This window comes from Bombus pyrosoma, linkage group LG3 (assembly GCF_014825855.1).
Source record: "Bombus pyrosoma isolate SC7728 linkage group LG3, ASM1482585v1, whole genome shotgun sequence".
In the NCBI taxonomy this organism is placed as follows: domain Eukaryota; kingdom Metazoa; phylum Arthropoda; class Insecta; order Hymenoptera; family Apidae; genus Bombus; species Bombus pyrosoma.
The window spans coordinates 9,663,559-9,683,794 of NC_057772.1; the positions used below are offsets into that span (position 1 = coordinate 9,663,559).

The 20,236-nt window shown below is 34.1% G+C and overlaps 1 protein-coding gene across 10 annotated transcripts in view; it reads right to left on the bottom strand.

The window, feature by feature from the left end:
- Positions 1-20,236, bottom strand: part of LOC122565951 (monocarboxylate transporter 10-like) — a 284,840-nt gene that overhangs the window by 25,009 nt on the left and 239,595 nt on the right. For all 10 annotated transcript variants that reach the window (XM_043722541.1, XM_043722536.1, XM_043722533.1 and 7 more), the window contains 2 exons: positions 13,712-13,880; positions 10,336-10,500 (listed from right to left, as the gene is read on the bottom strand). In XM_043722541.1, the coding sequence (XP_043578476.1) occupies positions 10,336-10,500; positions 13,712-13,880 (334 nt within the window). The remainder of the gene's footprint in view (positions 1-10,335; positions 10,501-13,711; positions 13,881-20,236) is intronic.

Genomic DNA, 20,236 nt, shown 5'->3' on the forward strand with positions numbered 1-20,236 from the left:
TTATCTTTATGATATGTATATTTATATTACATGAAATGTACATTTTTTCATATAACGTGCATTCTACATAATTTTCCGCTTCTTAATTTCCCATAAATGCATGAAAGCCCTCTGTCTAATTACGACCAACCTTTGCCGTATTAATTATCATAATAACATTATTATAAAGAATACTAATGTAAATTATAGAAAACAAAAAATATAAAAGTTCGAATCTTAAAACTCTACGAAAAATCAAATTTCAATGTAATAATGTAAACAATGAAAAATAAAATTATAAATAGTCAGACGACGAACCTTTCACGAATATTAATATATTAATATTAGAATAAAAATATTTGAATAATAGTTGAAAGATTCTAATAATTTGATAAGACCTGATACATATTTATCCGTCCACGAACGAACTTATTCTACTTGCTCGTCGAAATACGCGAATATTCTGTTTACAAAGTCTAGAACGTCGTTTGAATACGTACATATGTACATATGTACAATCTACAAGCGTCATAGAACCCCATGCGAGGCTATATCCTGCCAGGTCAGGTGGATGTAGATCGTGTTTGACTCGATACGGGATTATTCTCTTCGCCTGTCGGTACATTACCGCTTTACTTGCACAGATGTTGACCTCTTCTACTTGCCTGTATACAGATGTACCTGTACTACTTATCCGGTATACTTATCCGTACTAGGTACGGCAGGGAATACGCGCTGTTGAATTTTAAATGAAACTGCTTATTGGCGTATGTCTTCGTTTTGCTTAATTACTCAGACGTTCTGTAATTGCACATTCTTTCTACTTTATTGAACAAATAAGAGCAGATTTACGATGTTGTGCCACTTTCTTTTCCAGTTAATTTTGGTTTTTGTTCGTTAGTGTATGTGAATTCATTTTGATTATGTAACGATAAAAGAATTCACGTTTAGATTTATAACGTCGAAAGAGTTATTTAACAATTTTACTCGAACGATTCTACAAAGCAATCAATTAAAACGAAATTTCGTAACACATACGTAGGTTTGTAGTATGACAATTTTCCGCTCAAACGATGAAAAAGATGTATTTGTAGATACAAAGATATGCTTTCAAAACAATTCCCCCGAGCGATTCTTCGAAACTCGTACGAACTGCATACCGTGAGATACATGTACGAACTCGTAATATCGGAAATATCAATTTAAACAACTGAAAGATTCGTATTTTAAAATTCACAAGCTTAAACGGATTCACGAGTGAAATGTCAAAACTCGTACGGGAATTTAAAATGCCAAAGGGATTATTTCACGTAGCCTTCCCGGCGAAACATTCGAATTTACATTAAAATTCATATCTCTGAAACCTAATCGATAATAAAATAAATTAATACGAAATAATAAAATGTAATTTATTTACCTGCAATTCCAATAAGCAAATTTTCCAACGTCCACATAACATCGCGCACAAATAAAAACCTCTTTGAGAATAAAATCCTCGTGCACGACGGAGGAACGTTTTAAAGGAACGTGATGTTCACCGTCGTTCCTTCGACGCGTTCCTTCTTGCATGTCAGCCACGAACAATCACCATCTTTATTCGTCGCTTATTGCCGAGTGAAAGTCACAGGCCAGCCGTCAGCCGACGTTTACGACGTTCCTACACGTTTCGTCGAGTACGAACCCCTTTATTCTCTCTCTGGCACGCGTATTTCCTCATACGAAGAGAACGTATCGCCTTACTGCTTTGTTACAGGCACAATAAATAACAGGTGACGAGGTATTACGTTCGCCTGGCAAACACGGCTGACTGTACTCCGTACGCGTAACACGTGTCGCGTTAATACCGTGCTTATACCACTGGCTGACGATACAGCCTGGTCTCAAGCACGTGTACATGCTCGCCTGTTTAATGGTTTCATCATCTCGGTTACACGGAACGCAATTAAACTCTCCCCTTGTTTCTCCTTTTTTTTTTATACTTGCTAACGAATCATGTCACTAAATCCTGCTTTAATGTCTGTTCTTGGAAATGTTTCAGTGAAGATGGCTACTGCGGTTAAGGGAGGTTTTTGTTGAGGAAGATTGTAGTCCTTTTGATTTGGTTATTTGAGTATTTGAGGGTGGAAAGTCGGAATGCTGTACAGCGGAAATACACGGAAATGGGATTATTTGGCACTTTGTAATATTTGTTTCACTCTGATTAACATTCTGTTACAATGACTGGTAATCAATTCTGTAGCTGTTTCAATTGCGGGACGAGTTCCTTTCGTACTACTTTTATTGTACATTCTTTTTTACCATCAACATACTAAGATGTTGTTTGGATAATAATTCCCTAAGTTATAACCAGGATGTACATGTTTAACTATCTGTGACATTTAAGACGAAACCCATAGTTCAATAATTAAGTTTGAGAAGCAACCTAGGACAAGAATAATAATCTTAAGAAGGATAGAATAAAATACTTTTCGCAGAAAGGAAACCAGGTCACTTCTGCTTACTTGCCAAATTACTAACAAGAAGGAACCAAGTAAGAATTACGAACTCGAAAGGATAAAACGCTTTTCGCGAAAAGGGAACCAACCTTCTTCTGTTCATCTTGCAAACTTCTAACAAAGAATAGCACTTTATATTCATAATCATCAACTTAATTCGGACTTACAAAATTCCAAAGCAACCGTTTCTCGACACAATGAGATAGTTTTCGCAAAATAGGAACGAAGCTTCTTCTAAACTGCCAACAAATAATAAGCTTACCCCGATAGAAAAATTCTGTTAAAGAATTGCATCGCGCGAGTCAACGGTACAATAAAACGTTACGTCTGTAAGAGTTACGCAGATGTTTCCATGGAACGCGCGTGGACTTCGACGCCCACGCACTTCCATGTAACCAAGGGCAACACGCCCACGCGATTTTTCGCGCAATAGTCCCACACATCCGATAAATCTAACTCTCTGGCCTATAACTCCGCTGGCAACTATTCAACGTGTTACTGTACCAAGAAAAGGAAAGAAGGAAAAAAGAACATTAATCGATGTATTTCGTGTCTGAAACCACGCGCAAGTTACCAAACGTCCAAATGATACAGAGACTCTAGCGAAACGCCAGCCGCCATCAATCAATCGCCGTTCGACGGTCCATCAATCAATGATCGAACCAATCACGGTGTTAGCCGATCGATGAAATGTCGTTGAAGGCAGCTCACGGCTGGATATCGCGAGAATGGCTCGTGGAAAAAATGATCTTTTTCCGGAGAAAATTGGTTCGGGTGTTTCTCATGGGAATGTAATTTGTCCCCTATAAATGGAATTTTATGTTTTTAGGATGAAGGGAAACGTAAGCGATAAGAAGCTTTTGCTTTGATTCGGAGATTTGAAAATGGTAATTTTTATAAATTGTTTTTCGGCTATTGAGTATGGATATTTTTTACTGATCTTCTGCAATTGAAATTTTATTTCTGAAGGAAAGTGTAAGGGGTAGAAGATTTTCAATTGGATTCGAAGATTGGAGATTAGTAATTTTTATTTTTTTGATTACCGAGTATGAATATTTGACAATAATTATTACAAATAAATGATTTTACGCTAGTGTAATAAATTTTCCAAATGTAATGTAACATTTAAGGAATGTTAATTTATGTGGCATAAAAATTTAGCAAAATAATTCAAAATATCCATCTCATTTGTTTTATGTTTTTTTTCTTATTTGGAAGAGAAATCAGTTGTTGAATTGCCGTAATAAAGGGCATAAAAAAATGATGTGGCAAACTAATTATTGCGACAATAAAACAAGAAGATAACTCTAAACAGAAAAGAAGCTAATAATTATGAATAATATCGAGACATTCGAACTGACCACAGAGATAATAATAAAACAGAAAAATAATTTATTTCTGAATAAAACACGTTATACTAATAAATATAGATTACGCTGTTTTCCAATTTAAAAATTAATAAATATCATTATAATTGTATATAATTAGACCATTATGAATACCATTGTATTAATTTAATTAACAACTTGATAATCAAGTTAATTGCATTACCTACATTCAACCGTATAAAAGTTTTAGAAAAAAACTTGCGAAAGAAAAATGAAAATGATGAACGAGTTATGGGTGCTAATTATTGCAGCGGTGTGTTCACCAGGCTTTTTAATATTCGAACAAGCTCCGCGAAATAAAATTCACTGGTAACCGTGCAATCTCGCGTAGGTTATACGGTTCCCTAAATATTCTGACAACGAGGCGAATGCGAATTCGTTCAATTAGCGGCAAGCGGAGCGTACAGGCTACGAACGATACAATTTCATTTCCTACAATTTCCTAAACAGAACGAACGTTTGGCCTGCTTCGTCCGTGGTACGCGAGCTAATAACAATCGAGTTTCGTCTCTAATTTCGTAATTTCGAGTTCGTTCGATACTCTGTTATCATTTATTTAATGATCGTACAAGTGTGGCCGCTCTATGGAAAAATTTCTAGCAGACTTTTGAAATTTCTACGGACGAAGCGCTGGCTAAATCTATAGTTCGTGAAGTGCCATAATAGACTCGCTATGAATAAACTGATCAAGCGATTTCACCTTTCTATTACATCATTGTATAAAATTATTTACGTTTTCTGTTTAATTATGCATTTTTATATCAATGACATGTTTCCTTTTATTAATTTATACGAACTATAGGTTTTGGTAAATTATTATATCAAATTATCTATAAATTAATTTTACGTCAATTATAGATTTTTTCAATTATTCCATATCAATCGTACGCTTTTAATTCCTTTTTTGCAATTACTTTCAAAATTTTTCAATTTCTCCTAAGCTCTTTAACAAAGATTAGGGTACGCGCACTACGTACAACATAATTAATACAATTCACTTGATTACCAACTTCCTAATTAAAAATGATGTTACGTTATATTAATATATAAATAAATAATGTCAAGGTTTGGCAACATGACCTATATTTTTCAAACACTACATACTAGCTTCTAAAACTGATCTTATCATTATCATGTTTTGTTGCATTTGTATGGTCGCAATGATCATAACGAATGTAATTTCATTCGTAATTTTGTGATTAAATTACGTGCTGTTAGAAATAACGTAGTTTCGAGATACTTAAAAAAATACGTCTCACATAAATTTGATACAAATATTATTAACATACTTAATTTCCATCAGTACATAAACATGTAGCTTCTCTTCTGTAGTTTCTGTCTCTTTTAACAAGATTAGTACTATTTGCTTGCAAAAAAAGGTTATTAATAGATAACTGAAAAAGTAGTTGTAGTAAACATATAAGAAAGAAATATCACATGTTATCTAATTGTTACTGTTGCGTGTTAGTTTTGAAATCGAGTTTGTATCTGGTTTATTTTCGCATGAAGATACTCGGTACCACGCACCCGCAATGCAGTGGATTCGCCTGTGACCCATGGATCACTTGTCTGGATCCGGGAAAAGCATTAGTCCGCTGGCAAATGGCGAGGAGTCGTGTCTCATCTCTGACGATTAGGCTATCTTAACGATGCAACAAGTCATTCGCTGATTCCAGGATTTCCGTCAGCTGTTCACTCATTTTCTTGTCTCTTGATAAAATTCTCATTGCTTTTGGATTCTCAGTGAGAATATTTTTACGGATTAGCGAACTTCTGCACTGAAAATTTGTCGAGAATTTTATTTCTCGAAAATTATCACGTGCAGTTATTACGAGTAATAAAAATTCTACTGAGTTTTTGATACTTGAGTGAAAATTTTACTGCATCGGAACCATGTGCAAACTCTGTTTTATCAAAATTTCAACTCGACGAGAGGATTCAATTTTCTCGATTGAAAAATATTTTTCGTATCACCGTGAATGAAGAATTTTCGTTTATATTTTTTCGGTAAATATTTTTTTCATACCACCACAAAGTAATATAGCGCGTAATATATGAGTTCGTTTATCTCGACCTGTTTCAACCGCTGGTGAGTGTCATTTATAAAACACTTGAATACCCATAGAACGAAAATCATCGAACTATTTATATTTTGGGAATTAAAAACTGGAAACGAAGATTGATGAAAATCGATCTTGCCAAATTGTTTCTCTGAAAAAAATTCTCTTCCAATTTCAACTGCTAGAACATTATTTATAAAACGACCAATTATGAACCTACGTGAATGTAGATTTACCTTTTTTTAGAAAGTAGCTTAAAACATAAAGAATTAAATTCCAAATTTCCCTTCCTGAATAATTGTCTCACAATTATAATATCGTTTATAAAACTTATGTATTGTAAACTTACATGTATCAGGTTGTCCGAAAAGTTTCTTTCGTTTGATAAGGTGAACAACAATTTCTGTTTTATATTATTTTATTGAATTATGTGTGATCCATTTCGTTATATTTTTATTATTATATTTATGCATAATTCAATAAACTATAAACATTGTGCGTCTATTATTTCCTTATAAAACGAAAGAGACATTTCGGACAACCTAATATATGAACTGATTTCTTCTTGGAAGATATCTCATGAAGCAGACGAAAGCCTGTGTGCAAGTGTTTGTATTTGAGGAATGAAGAATGAAAAGACAGAGGCCAAGTTAAGAGCGTTTGAACGTCAAAGCAAATCCTTCGAAATGAATTTATCTGCCAAACTAGATTCTGGCGTTCCCAACTTCGACTTTTACCCTCGAATTACTCCGCTCGAGATTTAATTATGAGCACTGTCCCACGCTAAATTTACGATCTTCTCCTTCGTTCGTTTAATTAAAAGCATTCCAAACGGGCCATTTCTTCGTTCGTCATCGCCGCTTAATATTCGGTCGGAAAGTGTGATCGATCCATTAACACAATTAAGAACAGTGGGAAAAGTAATTCGCGTTCAGACCAACTTTCCTTCTTGGGTTTTCGAGATTAAGCACAATCCATGCTTGCGGTTCAGTCGGACCAGAATATATCATCTTAACCGCGTGTTCTCTGAATTCTGATTATTCAAAAGACTGTTTAGAAAATCCTGTGACTTACTAAATTCGGAACTCGTTTAATTCGAAATTTTCGGAACTCGAGTGATTTCAATGAAACTAAAATTTTGAAGACGATTGTGGCAATATTATTCAAGGTAATTAGTTTTGGTTTATTTAAGATATTGAATATTATCGAGAGTAATTAATTTGATTTAATTAAAGATAGAATAACTATATTAGGAAAATGGAAGTGGAAAAGAAAAAATGTGGAACACTTAAGAATCTTAATAAAAATGACATTTTAGCGACAACTGTGGTAATGTTATCCAAAACAATTGGAGTGTTTTCAATGAAAAATCATATCAGCATTTTACAAAAATCTAATTTTAAAATTGAATTATTATAATTTTACAGACAGGATAAAACTCAATTTTGATAAAAAAATGAAAATATAATACACGGTAATGCTGCGGAAAACATTACCCAGTATTTTGTTTATAAAATATTACGAAGAGAGAATTTTTCATATTTGAAAACGAGAAAATATGCATGTGCACGCATATATGATTAGGGTATTCGAGGAAGTGAAAAAGGTTCGTATCTAGCCAGGTCAGCGAAATTCTCGATATAACGAGAAAATTACACGATTACAAAAATAGAACACGATCATATTTGATTTAGAGAATAATATTGCTTTAATTATGGTAAATGAACATGGTCTTCGAGCATAATAAGACCACTTCAAGCTCAGACACTCGGAGTTCCCTTCTATTCACCAGCATTTACGAATAGGATGTGTACAAATGTTTGACTTATTCTACAACGATGAATTATAATAAATATTGCTGAATTTTTTAACAATTTTTAAACAACTACCAGTAATATTACAATATAAATTATGCGTGACACCTTTCATATACTTTTAAATAAATTTTTAAATAAATATAAAGTCCTTTCAATCCGAAAACTATAAATATTTTTTAATCGTTTTGGAAATATATAATACATTGTTACGAAAAAGTTGAACATTGGAAGAGAACCAATAATCGAAATTTTCGCAAAGTTTGTGAATATCGAATTTTATTAAAATATAGAATAAATAATTCTATAGTCTTGTATTTCATGGATTTCAATAAATACCTTTCGATCGAGATAAATGTAGCTTTAAAATCAAATTAATTAAAAAAAGTTCAAACGTATAGAGACAAAAGTATATATCAATTAGAACACAATTCGAAATCAATCCATTCGTCTATCGTGGAATATCTAAACAAATTGAAAAGATTAGAGGATGTGTTATACAGTTGTGATCGACGTTCGAATGAACGAACTATTCCATTTGTTCGAGACGATACCAGCATCGAGAAAATTGGACGTGCAATTATCTCCACGTCCACGTAGATTCCAATCTGTCTGGCGTTTTCAATAGATGGACATCGCAAAAAACCTTTATACGATCTTCAGAGGAATTTTATTGGCCGCAATTTACGTTGCTCGTCGTTGCGTGTCGATACTTAATAGACACCTCTGTACGATTTTCGTTCTTCCTTCGTTTCAATAGCATGCAGCAGAAAATCGTTTGAATAATGATCGATCATAGTCGATGGAAAAATTATTCGTTGCCGATAAAATGCTCAAACTGTTCGCGTAATGGAAATGCGATATCACGCAATGAGATTGGTAGTCTCGTTCTAAACCGATTGATTTGTCTCGTTCGATTGTACGCCGGCTATTGGAGCAAGATGATCGGTATTGAAATACTTGATGGAATGATAATTGCGTTCCTATTCTAATTTTCTTGCGTTCCTTTACGCTTTACTGCGTGTGAATTTTGTTATTTCATTATTAATTATTTTTATTATTAATAATCCAAAGGCGGAAAAATACGTAGAACGCACATAATAAGCAAAAATATATAAAATATTCAGCCTAGATAATTCGTTATAATACATTTAATGGGTAAAAGAAATCCTTGCTGAGGTTTCAGTCAGATTTTCACTTATGATCGCAAAAAATTTGAATCTGCATAGCTATCTATAGTCTAGATATTATCCTTATTATTTCGAGAAAAATGATCGATTTAACGAATTAATGTAAAATTATTCTGACAATCTTTATGCATGTGTCTTTATGGCTAATTAAACATACGTTATATATTCGTTCCTCATTTGTTCAATTAAATAGAGACTTAATGCTTAATTACACAGAAAATTGTCCACTTGATGAATAAATGCGGATTTGTTACACTGATTAGTTTATTTCTCATTTGTTCAATTAAGTGAAATTAATGTTAATATTTAATTCAATATAAAAATTGTCAATTTGATATTGATATTGATTGATGATGATACTGTCAAATGATATTACGATTTCTATTTTTTAAATTATATCAAGTTAATGTTTAATTAAATAAAGAGAATTGTTAATTCCTTGATCAAATATGAAGTTGTTTGATGTCAGTTTATTTTTAAATATGATAATATTGTATATTTGTTTGATCAGATATGAATATTGTCACACGTGTTATAGCGAACTGCTCTACTTGTCTGATTACATTCAATCCCATTCTACTTGGACGACCAGACACGGAGGTGTTCTATTTGCCCGTCCAGATATGTATCTATCCTACTTATTGGGCTAACGTAGTTATTCAGTTGGCCCCGTCAGATCTGATACGCGACTGTTCTACTTGTCTGATCATACGCGTCCAAATTCCATTTTCCTGTTTCAACAATGATGTATTCTACCTGCGTGTCTATACGCGTAATTACTATGTCTCATAATTGATTATTATTCCATATACTACTTTGTATCCTGTCTCAGTTATTCTGTCAGCTTCTAACATTTATTCAACGTTCTTTTCTTCGTTTACACAGTAGATATAGAAACAGAACAAATTTATGATACAATCCAACACTTGCTTTTTTAATATTTCGATTTTAGTGAAGTAAAAATTAGTTACATAGTAAATATCATAAATATTCTTTTACTTAAACGATCTGTTTGTCTTCGACGAAATTCCAAACATATTGCTACCAAGAAAATGCCAACTTATAGATACAACATTATAAAATTTAGAATTCTCCCTCGTAATCAAAGATACAACGCGCCAATTAAATTTCTACCAAGTTCAAATTATGTCAATATTCCACTTGCATCACTTTCAAAGTAGACGATGAGTATTACAAGATAATATAATCAATCATACGAAAAACAAATATGCATAATAATTCCAAATTTTCCTTCCAAATGAAAAATGCTGAAAAGTATCTTCCAAAGCATGCACCGCGTGTCGATTAAATCTTCATCAAATTTGAAAATTAAAACTGTGCCAATATTCTGCTTGTCTCGTGTTCGAGGTAGACGACGCTATTCTTATCTGCTAGCGGAAATAACTTACCCGACAGCTTCCCTGTAGATGACGCTGAAGAGCACTATTCCCACTCCCGTGCCGGCTTGCACGACCATCTCGACGAACTCTCGCCGTTTTCTGAAGTAATGGCCCAGCACCAGGCCGGCAGTTTCTCTCACGAGGCCAGCACCGGTGCCCAGTACCACGCCGTAGCTGTTACATTTTGCAAACGTTGAATCGTTTCACTTCGCAGTAGCGAGCACTGGGAATAGCTTAACGATTTGTTAGAAGAGCGAGAGTGGGCAGGACGAAAGAGGAAAAACGTTAGATACGTTTTCGAGGGCATACGCGAAATACGCGAATCAGAGCCAAGTTTCGAGCCAATTGAGATTTACAAGTGCTAGCGAGTTTCCTTGAGATATTGGCAAATTTGAAGCTGCTGATTGATCGTAAAAGATTGAGAGATGTTATCATAGTTTAGGGGGAAAGAAACTAGAGATATCGAGATTTTCCAGCTACAGTGGGTAGGATTACGAGGAGGCAGAGTCAGATCTTTTTGCAACTTGTAAGATTTTGCAAGATTCTATTAGAATTTTTTTATATTTTATGGTTTTTCGAGATTTCTTAGGACTTTTGTTAAGATTGTTTTAAATTTTGTTTTTTGGCGTTAGTAATTTGGTAACGCCGTTTGTCCGACTTCTTCTAAGGCTTGAAGGAATTTTACGTTCGACTACATCAACTAATTAATTAAAATTTGTATACAATTAATAAAAATATAGGAATTTTTTAATACGATTTAAACTTGTGTTAGAGCGAATACCACTGTCTCTTTATGCTATTTTCAAGGCAAATTAATACTACTGAAGAAAAACAAGATAAAAAATGAAAACTAAATCTCAAGAAATCTTTTCCTTATTCCAATGACCATTCTGATAACAATAAAAAATAAATTAGTTTCTAGTACGACACAAAATGCTAGATCATACAAACGACACAAAGTCGATTCTTGATGTTTCTTGAAAGAAACCGATATTTCATTGAATAAAAATTTTATACGATCAAAGAGAATCATCTATCAAAACTTTCACATTTTCGCTTTCTGCTTTAATCACGATGCATCATTTGTTAACGTTATATGTCCCATATATTTCTTCGAACAAATCCTGTTAATTTTTTCTTTTCCTGTAGAGTTCAGGATCTAAGCTTTCAACGAAGACTGATCGTCTTCGATTCGGACATCGAAGGGTCGTATCTCAAGGGAGCCACAGGTCCAGCCTTGCTAGTTTCCGCCTATCCCCTATCATTTTTCACTTCCTGGAAAAGCTCAGTTTTGCGTTTCGTACAAGGAAAAAAATATGTCACAATTTTAATCTCTGTTACTTTCGCTTCAAACATTAAACGAAACCTATGTTTTCATTGCTCTTCAAAAGAAAATCGCACAACGTTTCAGCAAAATACAAACTTGTTAAAGTTGGACAAAACGTATATTGATTTTCCGTTAAGTTACTGATTTATTAGAACTGGAAAGAAATGTAAATTAATTGTTCGTTATGTCACACTACGTAATTCGCACAGAATCGTGGAAAACGCGAATTTCGTAATTAGCGAATATTCCAGGGAATAGGAATTAACTCAGAAGGAATTACTAAGGAAATTGGAACAAATTTGCCAGAATTCGAGGAAACGTGAATTAATTCGTCAGAATATGAGAAAACGCGAATGGTTTAAGGAATCGAGGAAATGTTGCATAAAATTAAAATCACTTGAATTAATCTTTAAGAGGAATCAAGTACATTCATTGTACGTTATCACTAAAAGTAGTAACTTTTCTACCTTTCACCTAATACTGAATAATAATAAAAATAAAAATAAACAATTACATTTACTTGATTTTATTAATCTGTAAGACAAATAAAAAACATGTGCTTGGAAGAAATTTCACTAGCAACATTATAAACAAAATGTATAACAAAAATTAACGATACAAACATGACTTTGTTTGACGATAATCATACTGCGAATATTTATACAAATGTATATCTTTATGAACATAATTTTAAGTAAAAGATTGTTTTACTTATCGAATTTTACAAAAAGCACTATACCTTGAGGTGTTTTACATACTGTGTGACTTAGACGATGTGTCATGAGTTTTCTATGCATGTTTACATTTTTAAGTTTCCCACAAATGCATAAAAGTCCGCGATCTAATGATAGCTTTTAAGCTTAATATAAGAAGATTAAATAAAACATGAGTAAATTCGTGATATGCATTTCAGAGTTTCTGATCATTTGAAAGAGAGTTCGTGAGAGTTAGTATGAGAACGTGGTTGTGTTCTCCAGCGACTTAAAGCGAGATATCGCGAGCGTTTGTTGCGTTTCCACTGAATTATTAATTCTTTACAAGAGTGCGTAGTAACTCTTGGATGATTCTCAGTGGAAGTTCAAGTAGCTGGAATCGCACGAACTTTAAAAGTTAAAGCGGAATACAGAGAAAAAAGAAAATAAAAACCGGAGATCCGCGAATTAATTATCTTTGAGACTCGAAACTGGCAAAAAGTTTTTAATTAAATGTACGTTTCAAAAAATTCTTTGAAGTAAAACGAGGACATAAAATAATCGTCATTTTTCATGATTATCTCCTGTTTACGACGAAGAGAGTCGTTCCAAATGATATTGGAATTAATCAGTAATATAGTTTGAATTAATTCAATCGTTTCCAAAGTCTAAGGATCGTCTGAATTTTTGTTTCAAGGAAGCATTGTAGTTTTCACCAATACAGTAGATACGTGGAGTTTTATAACATAGAAATAATTCACATAATATAGAACACATACCTTATGTAAATTTAATATGAAATGATGATGAGGTATAAGTAGTTCAACCAGCAGTGAATGTATTTGATCATTTTCAAATTTTACATTCCGCTTCTTAATTCTTGAACAACATTCCATAAATGTCTTTTTATCACTATCGTTATCATGTTATTCTAATGTTACGTTTCTTTTCATGTATTTTATAGTAAAGCGTCACTTTCGAACGTCAAGTTTTGAAGATTCAAAAACAACAAGGAAATTCCTAATTTTGATTTTGAATTGTGACTTACTGATTTCGAAAGTCTATTTTAAGCAAGTTGAACAGTTGAAAGAAATAGTTACAAAATAGTAGAAAATTATAAAGTCTAAAAATCAATTTTAGAATTTTTACAAAATATCGTTTATTCCTCTCATCCGATTTATTTCTTGGCTCTGAACATACGCAGCTTATTTACGATATTATGCAATCTGTAAATAACCTAACGCAAAACATCTGTCCAAGCTTGTCTTACTCCGATAGCAACGTGTTTGTTAAGTAGATTGGACGAATACGAACTTTCGATCTTGCATCTTGCATCTTTGAAAGAACGAGGCGATTTGTTACTCACCTGAGGAGGACCTGGTGCAATTCTGCGGCGAACGAGGTGAAGAGCGAGGCCAATGCCAGCACGATACCGCCGATCACCGCTGTAAGCCTTGTACTTCCACGGCGACACGCGCCAACGACCAAGGGTGCCGATCCACGGGAGACCGCAGTGCTCAATGCGCCAACCCACGCTGAAACGTTAATTCGACGGTTACTTGGAAAAGGTCAAACACGTGGACTGCTAGCTGGAGTTCTTTTCTCCAATGTATTTACCAGGAAGAACAAACGTTGCTCTTCTATTTCTTTCTTTCCATACTTTTTCATCGACTCGAGTTCTTATTACCGAACAATCCTTTCTTGGGAAATTTTTGATTTTTCCATAAGATAATATAGTAACTGTTGAAAGGTTCTAGTTACGGCAAAGGTTTGTTGTATCGTTGAGGTAACGAAATTTTAAAATGACGAAGAGAACTCTTTTCAATGGACAAATATTTGGTTTTAGAAGGATTAACGACATGTTACTCGGAGCTTTGTTGGCTCAACATGTTGCTTGCTATTCGCGATTAAGCGAAAGAAAAGTGCAGCAATTATCGATCGACATAGTATTATAAAATTAAGTAATCTGAACAGGCACGTGTGTTTTAAAATAAATCGTAGGACGAAGAATTGACTAACAATTAATACCATTTCGATGGTTATTCATCGTAAGAATAGAAATCATTAGTAAAAATTCACAAGACAATGAACATTCGTCAAGCGTTAATTGCTAGCTCATTGTAAAATTAAATAATCCAGACAGCCACGTTTGCTTCGAAATAAATCGTAAGGCGATTATATTAATATATAATAACCAGACTACGGGCTTTTATGCGAATTCATATTTTTCCGAATATAATTAAAAAGATAGGAGCTGGGTACAAAATTGTTCCACTTACCAGATATTTTACATATTGTTTCTATATTGTATTATCTACATCCTGTTCAATCTTTCACTTTTAAATTTCCTATATAAATACACAGAATGTATATATATATATATATATATAACACGTAAAAATATATCAAATATCCAAAGCATAGTATTCATTGTAATATTCAGTACGCAATATCTACATTCCATTTTTTTAATTATCTTCGCAAAAATATGAATTTGCATAAATATCGGCAGTCTATTAACCAACAACTATATGATCCTAGACGATTTAATAATATCGGTTCATCGCTATAATAAAAATCCATGAGTGGTCGATCTCAGCGCTATTAGACACGAAATACCAAGAAATCTCCGAAACGACAACCCCCATTCTGTCGGGCGAATAGAAGGGGCGGACATCGAACAATAAAATTCCAAATGGTCCCTGTTGTCCTGCCATGATCCTCCTCGACGTTCCAGCACGCTGTTTGCCCACTTGGCGGAACGATCGCCGTGCGAAATAACCGGGAGCAATTGCCACGATGAGGAGATACACCTGCTCGCGAGCCTTTTTAATTAATAAGGAGAGCGTAACGCGAACAAGCTTGGACCGTTCTTAATTACTCGAATTAACCGTCTGGGTCAGGCCGTCGGCTTCTTAATTAACCGTAGTAAGGACTTAACGTTTCGACGAAGCTTGCGAATCCTATGGATGTCAGTGAAGTTGAGATAGCGTTAAATTTCACGGTGCAGTTAGGTGACACTCGTAGGAGCATGTTAGAAGTTGACTTTTAGCTTGTTTGCTAGTATTTGCTGTTGAATCAGAATGTTTTAAGGGAAATAGGGGAACGGAGGAAGTTTGTGATTTCGTTTTGTAGTTGGGTGGTTTTTATTAAAACCGCAGGTGGATTTTTATTCTGTTTCTCGAAGGAAGATTACATCGGTACATAAATGGAAAGATTCTAGCGGGATTAATTTGACGAGCTTCGTTATGGGACTAAACGCACGTTAAGTACGTAGGTTTGAATAGAAAAGTGGCTTTTCATATGTTCGTATTATGCGCATTCTGCTGCGTTCGAGTTGCAAATGCAATTTTGCACTCTCGAAGCTTCTGTAAATACATAAAACTCTGCAGTCCAGTGATAAGACTCGATTATCACGATTACATCGGTAAAGTTTGGAACTTGTGAAGATATACACCGATGAAGAAAGCATCGCACGTCGCTATGCGTATTTGGACAGTAATTTGGATTAAATTATATACAGTTAGCATAAAAATTATTTGCATATCGTTATACCTATTACAACACATATGTGCCAATTAATTAGGTCCAAGTACAAGTGTACGAAGTTTCGTATCATTTAATAGTGTTTTCGTATGACTGCAAAAATTCGATACTATTTAAACTGACATATAGAATCTGCTAAAGAAAAGCGCTTCAATGGAAGATAAAGGTATGTGCAAGTGCCATTTTTAGCTACTATAATTCAAGGTATGCAGTCATGCAACCGTCCAAAATAGCTGCTGAACAAAGACAGGGTCGTACGGATGCTCATTAACTTTCCAACTTCATCGAGGCCATTCGCTTATCACCGTTATCAGGCAGAGTGTCATATCTCACCGTCTAACTAGAAATCGATAGGGACACGTCGCGGAGTCCGCGCCGGTTTAATACCAATGAAAATTATTGTTCAAGTTATGGCCGTTCGGGTTCCACGGTTCGTTGAAAGAAAAATGGCGGGATAGGACTTTAACGGAGGCACGCCGTGAACAAAGGAAGCACGTTCGAGTCCGCTTGATGAATAATGCAAGAAGCCCGGTCCTTCCTCCGTTTCTGTTCTTTGTGCTTGCAACACTGTCGAGCATCTTGGAATTTTGGAATTTTTCTTCTACGATCAAATTGATCGAGGTCGGAGAATCGAATGGCTGTTCGTCTCGAGGGATTTTGAACTAGGATTTGCTTTTGAATTCCTGATGGAAGCATAGGTTTCATCGAGTTTATTATTAGGTTTACGATTTTTTTATTCTTTTTAAAGGTTTTCCTATTTCTCCTCTGTCAGTCACATGTTTGTTGTCTGGTGGGCTTCCTATACTATACGAATATTTTACAACGAATTTAGTTTATTGTTAGATTTAGAAATTTTTACTTTTCTTCAGGTTTGCTCTATTTCTTGTTTGATCCATCGCTACTTAATTCCATTCGTACAAATTTCATATTTTAATTGCTGATAGTTCTAATATTTATTTAGTTAATAGAAGTTACATGTACAGCTCAGAGGCTTTTTACAATGTTATACTTTCTCTGTACTTTGCGGTATCTGCCGTACATTATAATACATTGTTTGCTCTTATTCCCTGGCCAACTAACTATTTTCATCGCCTTCGTTATCGTCTAGCGCAGTCCTACTTATTCGCATAGTTCATTAGTTCTAGTATTAATAACGAGAAAGATAAGACTGAGTACTTCTTTCATACAATTTTTATTTAATTTTTATTTTATATTTCTTCTTTTTTATCAGAGCATTTAGCATTTTTATTTTAGATTTCTTCTTTTTTATCAGGACATTTAGCATTTTTATTTTAGATTTCTTCTTTTTTATTAGAACATTTAGCATTTTTATTTTATATTTCTCCTTTTTTATCAGAACATTTAGAATTATTAGTCCTCTTGTATACTTAAGAAGGTGTACAACAAATATGCAATAGTTGGTATTGCATGTCATTTTGACAAATCCAACTACATTGAGAGATTAATATTTAAACATAAAATTATACGATTTAACATCTAAATAATTCAATTAAACACCCTCTTACTTTTAACAATCAATCGAATAATTTTTCTGTTGCTCTATTCATTGTTTCAAGTAATCTTTATTTATATGGAATATTATCGATTAGATTTCTCTTTTTATCTTTCGTCCTTTGCCTTATACACTATACGTATGGATATATGTATAATCCTGTATATACAGGGTGCCCCAATTTAAACGTCAAAACTTCGGTAACATATAGGAGACTGATAAACTAAAAAAAAAATATGTCTTTTAGGGATTTACTCGTTTTTGCTGCATTTTAGGGAAGATCGCGAAGAAAGAAACAGAAACTTCTTCGTTTTTATGCTTATTTATTTACATTTATTTAACGAAGGTGAACTGAATCGTAGCTGCAGTGCATCAAATATCACCGGAGCGATGTCTAACTGCAATTGGAGTGGTCACTGTTTCAACAGCCTTTTCAACAGTATCTTCATTAAATACACGACAACATAAATAAATAAGCATAAATATAAATAACAAATAAGCTTAAGAAGGAGAACTTTGATGTTTCTTCCTTCGCGATTTTCTCCAAAATGCAGCAAAATCGAACAAACTGTTAAAAACCCTCTTTTTATTATTATTAAGTATAAGAACGTTGAGAACTTTTGAAATTTATTCTGAACATAAATCGGGTTTGTACACGCCCTATTAACAAATAAATAAACGAATGACTAAATAAATACCGTTAATTGCATTTCAAGTAAAACATTTCTCAAACGCCCTCCACAATTTCACTTAGTGAAATTCTTTCCGCAGTAACACGCATTGTTTGCCGTATGAACAGTACGTTTGCACCCATGAGGCACGATTCGCATTCTGTTTGAAAGTTTGCCAGCCAACAAAGTTAAGAAACGTCGTCTCCACTCGTGCAAAGGTGAGGTTGGAGAAGGGACCGGAAGAGAGGCCGAGCCATCCTGAGTCATCAGCTAACAAACGTATTTCGCGGTGCAAACCTGCTAAATCGACGTAACACGTGCACCGCCTTCCAATAATTTTCGATTCGCGCGCTTTACGCTCGGACGGTCGCGTAAATGGAAGATTTCGTTAACAGGAAACCACCGGCCTCTGATAAAACTTCCACTTAGCGTCCAACGAATAACAACACGCGGATTCGCTCGTAATTATTCGATCTCGATGAACCACGTTGTGGAATCCGGAACACGCAACTGTTCGTTTGCGTGTAATTAATGATTCGTTGCAATTAATAATGAGTAGATTAAAAGAGGAACTAGAGGCACTTTGGAGCGTTTGGGGCGCATGTAAAATGGAATTTCAAGTGTTTGTTTTCGTCTGCGAGAATTTCACGAGTAAAATTACTGCCTCGAATCGAATAATTCTAGGAGCATCTTCTTGCCATCTTTTGGATAATACAAGTGAGAATAACGTTCTTAAAGATGAAAATATTCTCGGGGAATGCTTGAGATTTAGAGCATTCTCGAATATTCCAGTACTCTTCGTAATTACTATACTCTGCAAAATTGCAATATTCTCGAACATATTGGTACGTAAACGACAGTTAGATGTTGCATGAAATTTAAAAGCTTTCTGATGTATTTTCCTTATTATTGCATATTGGATTGAGATAAAAGATATTTTAAACATATTTTCTAGCAAACCTTTATGCTACTAAGTAAGGAGAAAGCACATGAAGATTTCACTTTATACTTAAGTAACGATTAAAGATTGCGTGAGAGTTTGAAAACTGGAATTTAAAACAGAAATTTTTCATGCTACGTTCGTTCGAAGCACAACGTTTTTTTAAATACTCCCTTGCAATCTTTAAGCTGTAAAATGAGAATAACATTTTTAGAAATGATAATATATATTATATTCTCTAGAATTTTAACGTATAAATAATTATCAATTAAAAGTTGCGTAAGAGTTTGAAACTGGCCAAGGTATTTTCAAAAGGAATATTGTGGTGTATATCGATCTTGAACCCTTTACATCGACAAGTGTTTAATCTCGAGATTTTAATCAACCAGCCAAGGAAAGGTGGATCGGTCACGTACACCGAGTTTCCCTTCGTTTAATCCCATGAATAGGGTTGTCGAATCTGTTACAAGATTTTTCAGAAACGACCTGTTAATTGAGCGGAAAACACGAGAGCGTGCTTATCGGACTCAAACACATCATCATTGAAGTTCTTTAAGCGACAAAACGTTGGATGTAACGCCGATACGCAAACGGGTTTCAATCAAAATAATATGGAATAGCGTAGAAAGTATAAACGACACCTTTAGAAGTCTTAAAATCGACTTTATAAATTTTGTTATTTCTAGAAATTTAGATCTTCGGAAGTTAGACTCTTAGATTTTGTACGTCAATTTTTATTACTTTGAATAAAAATTTTAAGATTAGAACGAACGTAGTAAAGTGGAAATTTGATTAAATCCAGCGATCTTGCTAATTTCTCGAAATTTCACGGAAATTTCGATCCTTAAATTTCATATATTTAAATCCTTTAAGTTAAGCCTTTAAAGCTGAAATCGACGCAATAAAAATCAAATTTTACTAAATCGGTTAGCTCGTCCAGTGTTTACAAATTCTGGAATTAATTAGATTTAGATTTTTTTTTAATCGAAATTAACGTAAAACGAGCAAATCAGACATTTTTTATCGAAATGTACAGGCAGGTGCGAATCCGAGAACGCATCTGGTGCCAGCTCCGGTGCTTAGAGCTGGATTACTGAATTTCAGCCCGCCTCCCCTGAAATTAAGGACACGTAATAGCATTATGTCCCTACATATATCAGCTAAAAATATAGAATTCAGGAAGTTATTCGAGAATCTGTTTTCCACCTGTGTTCGCAATCT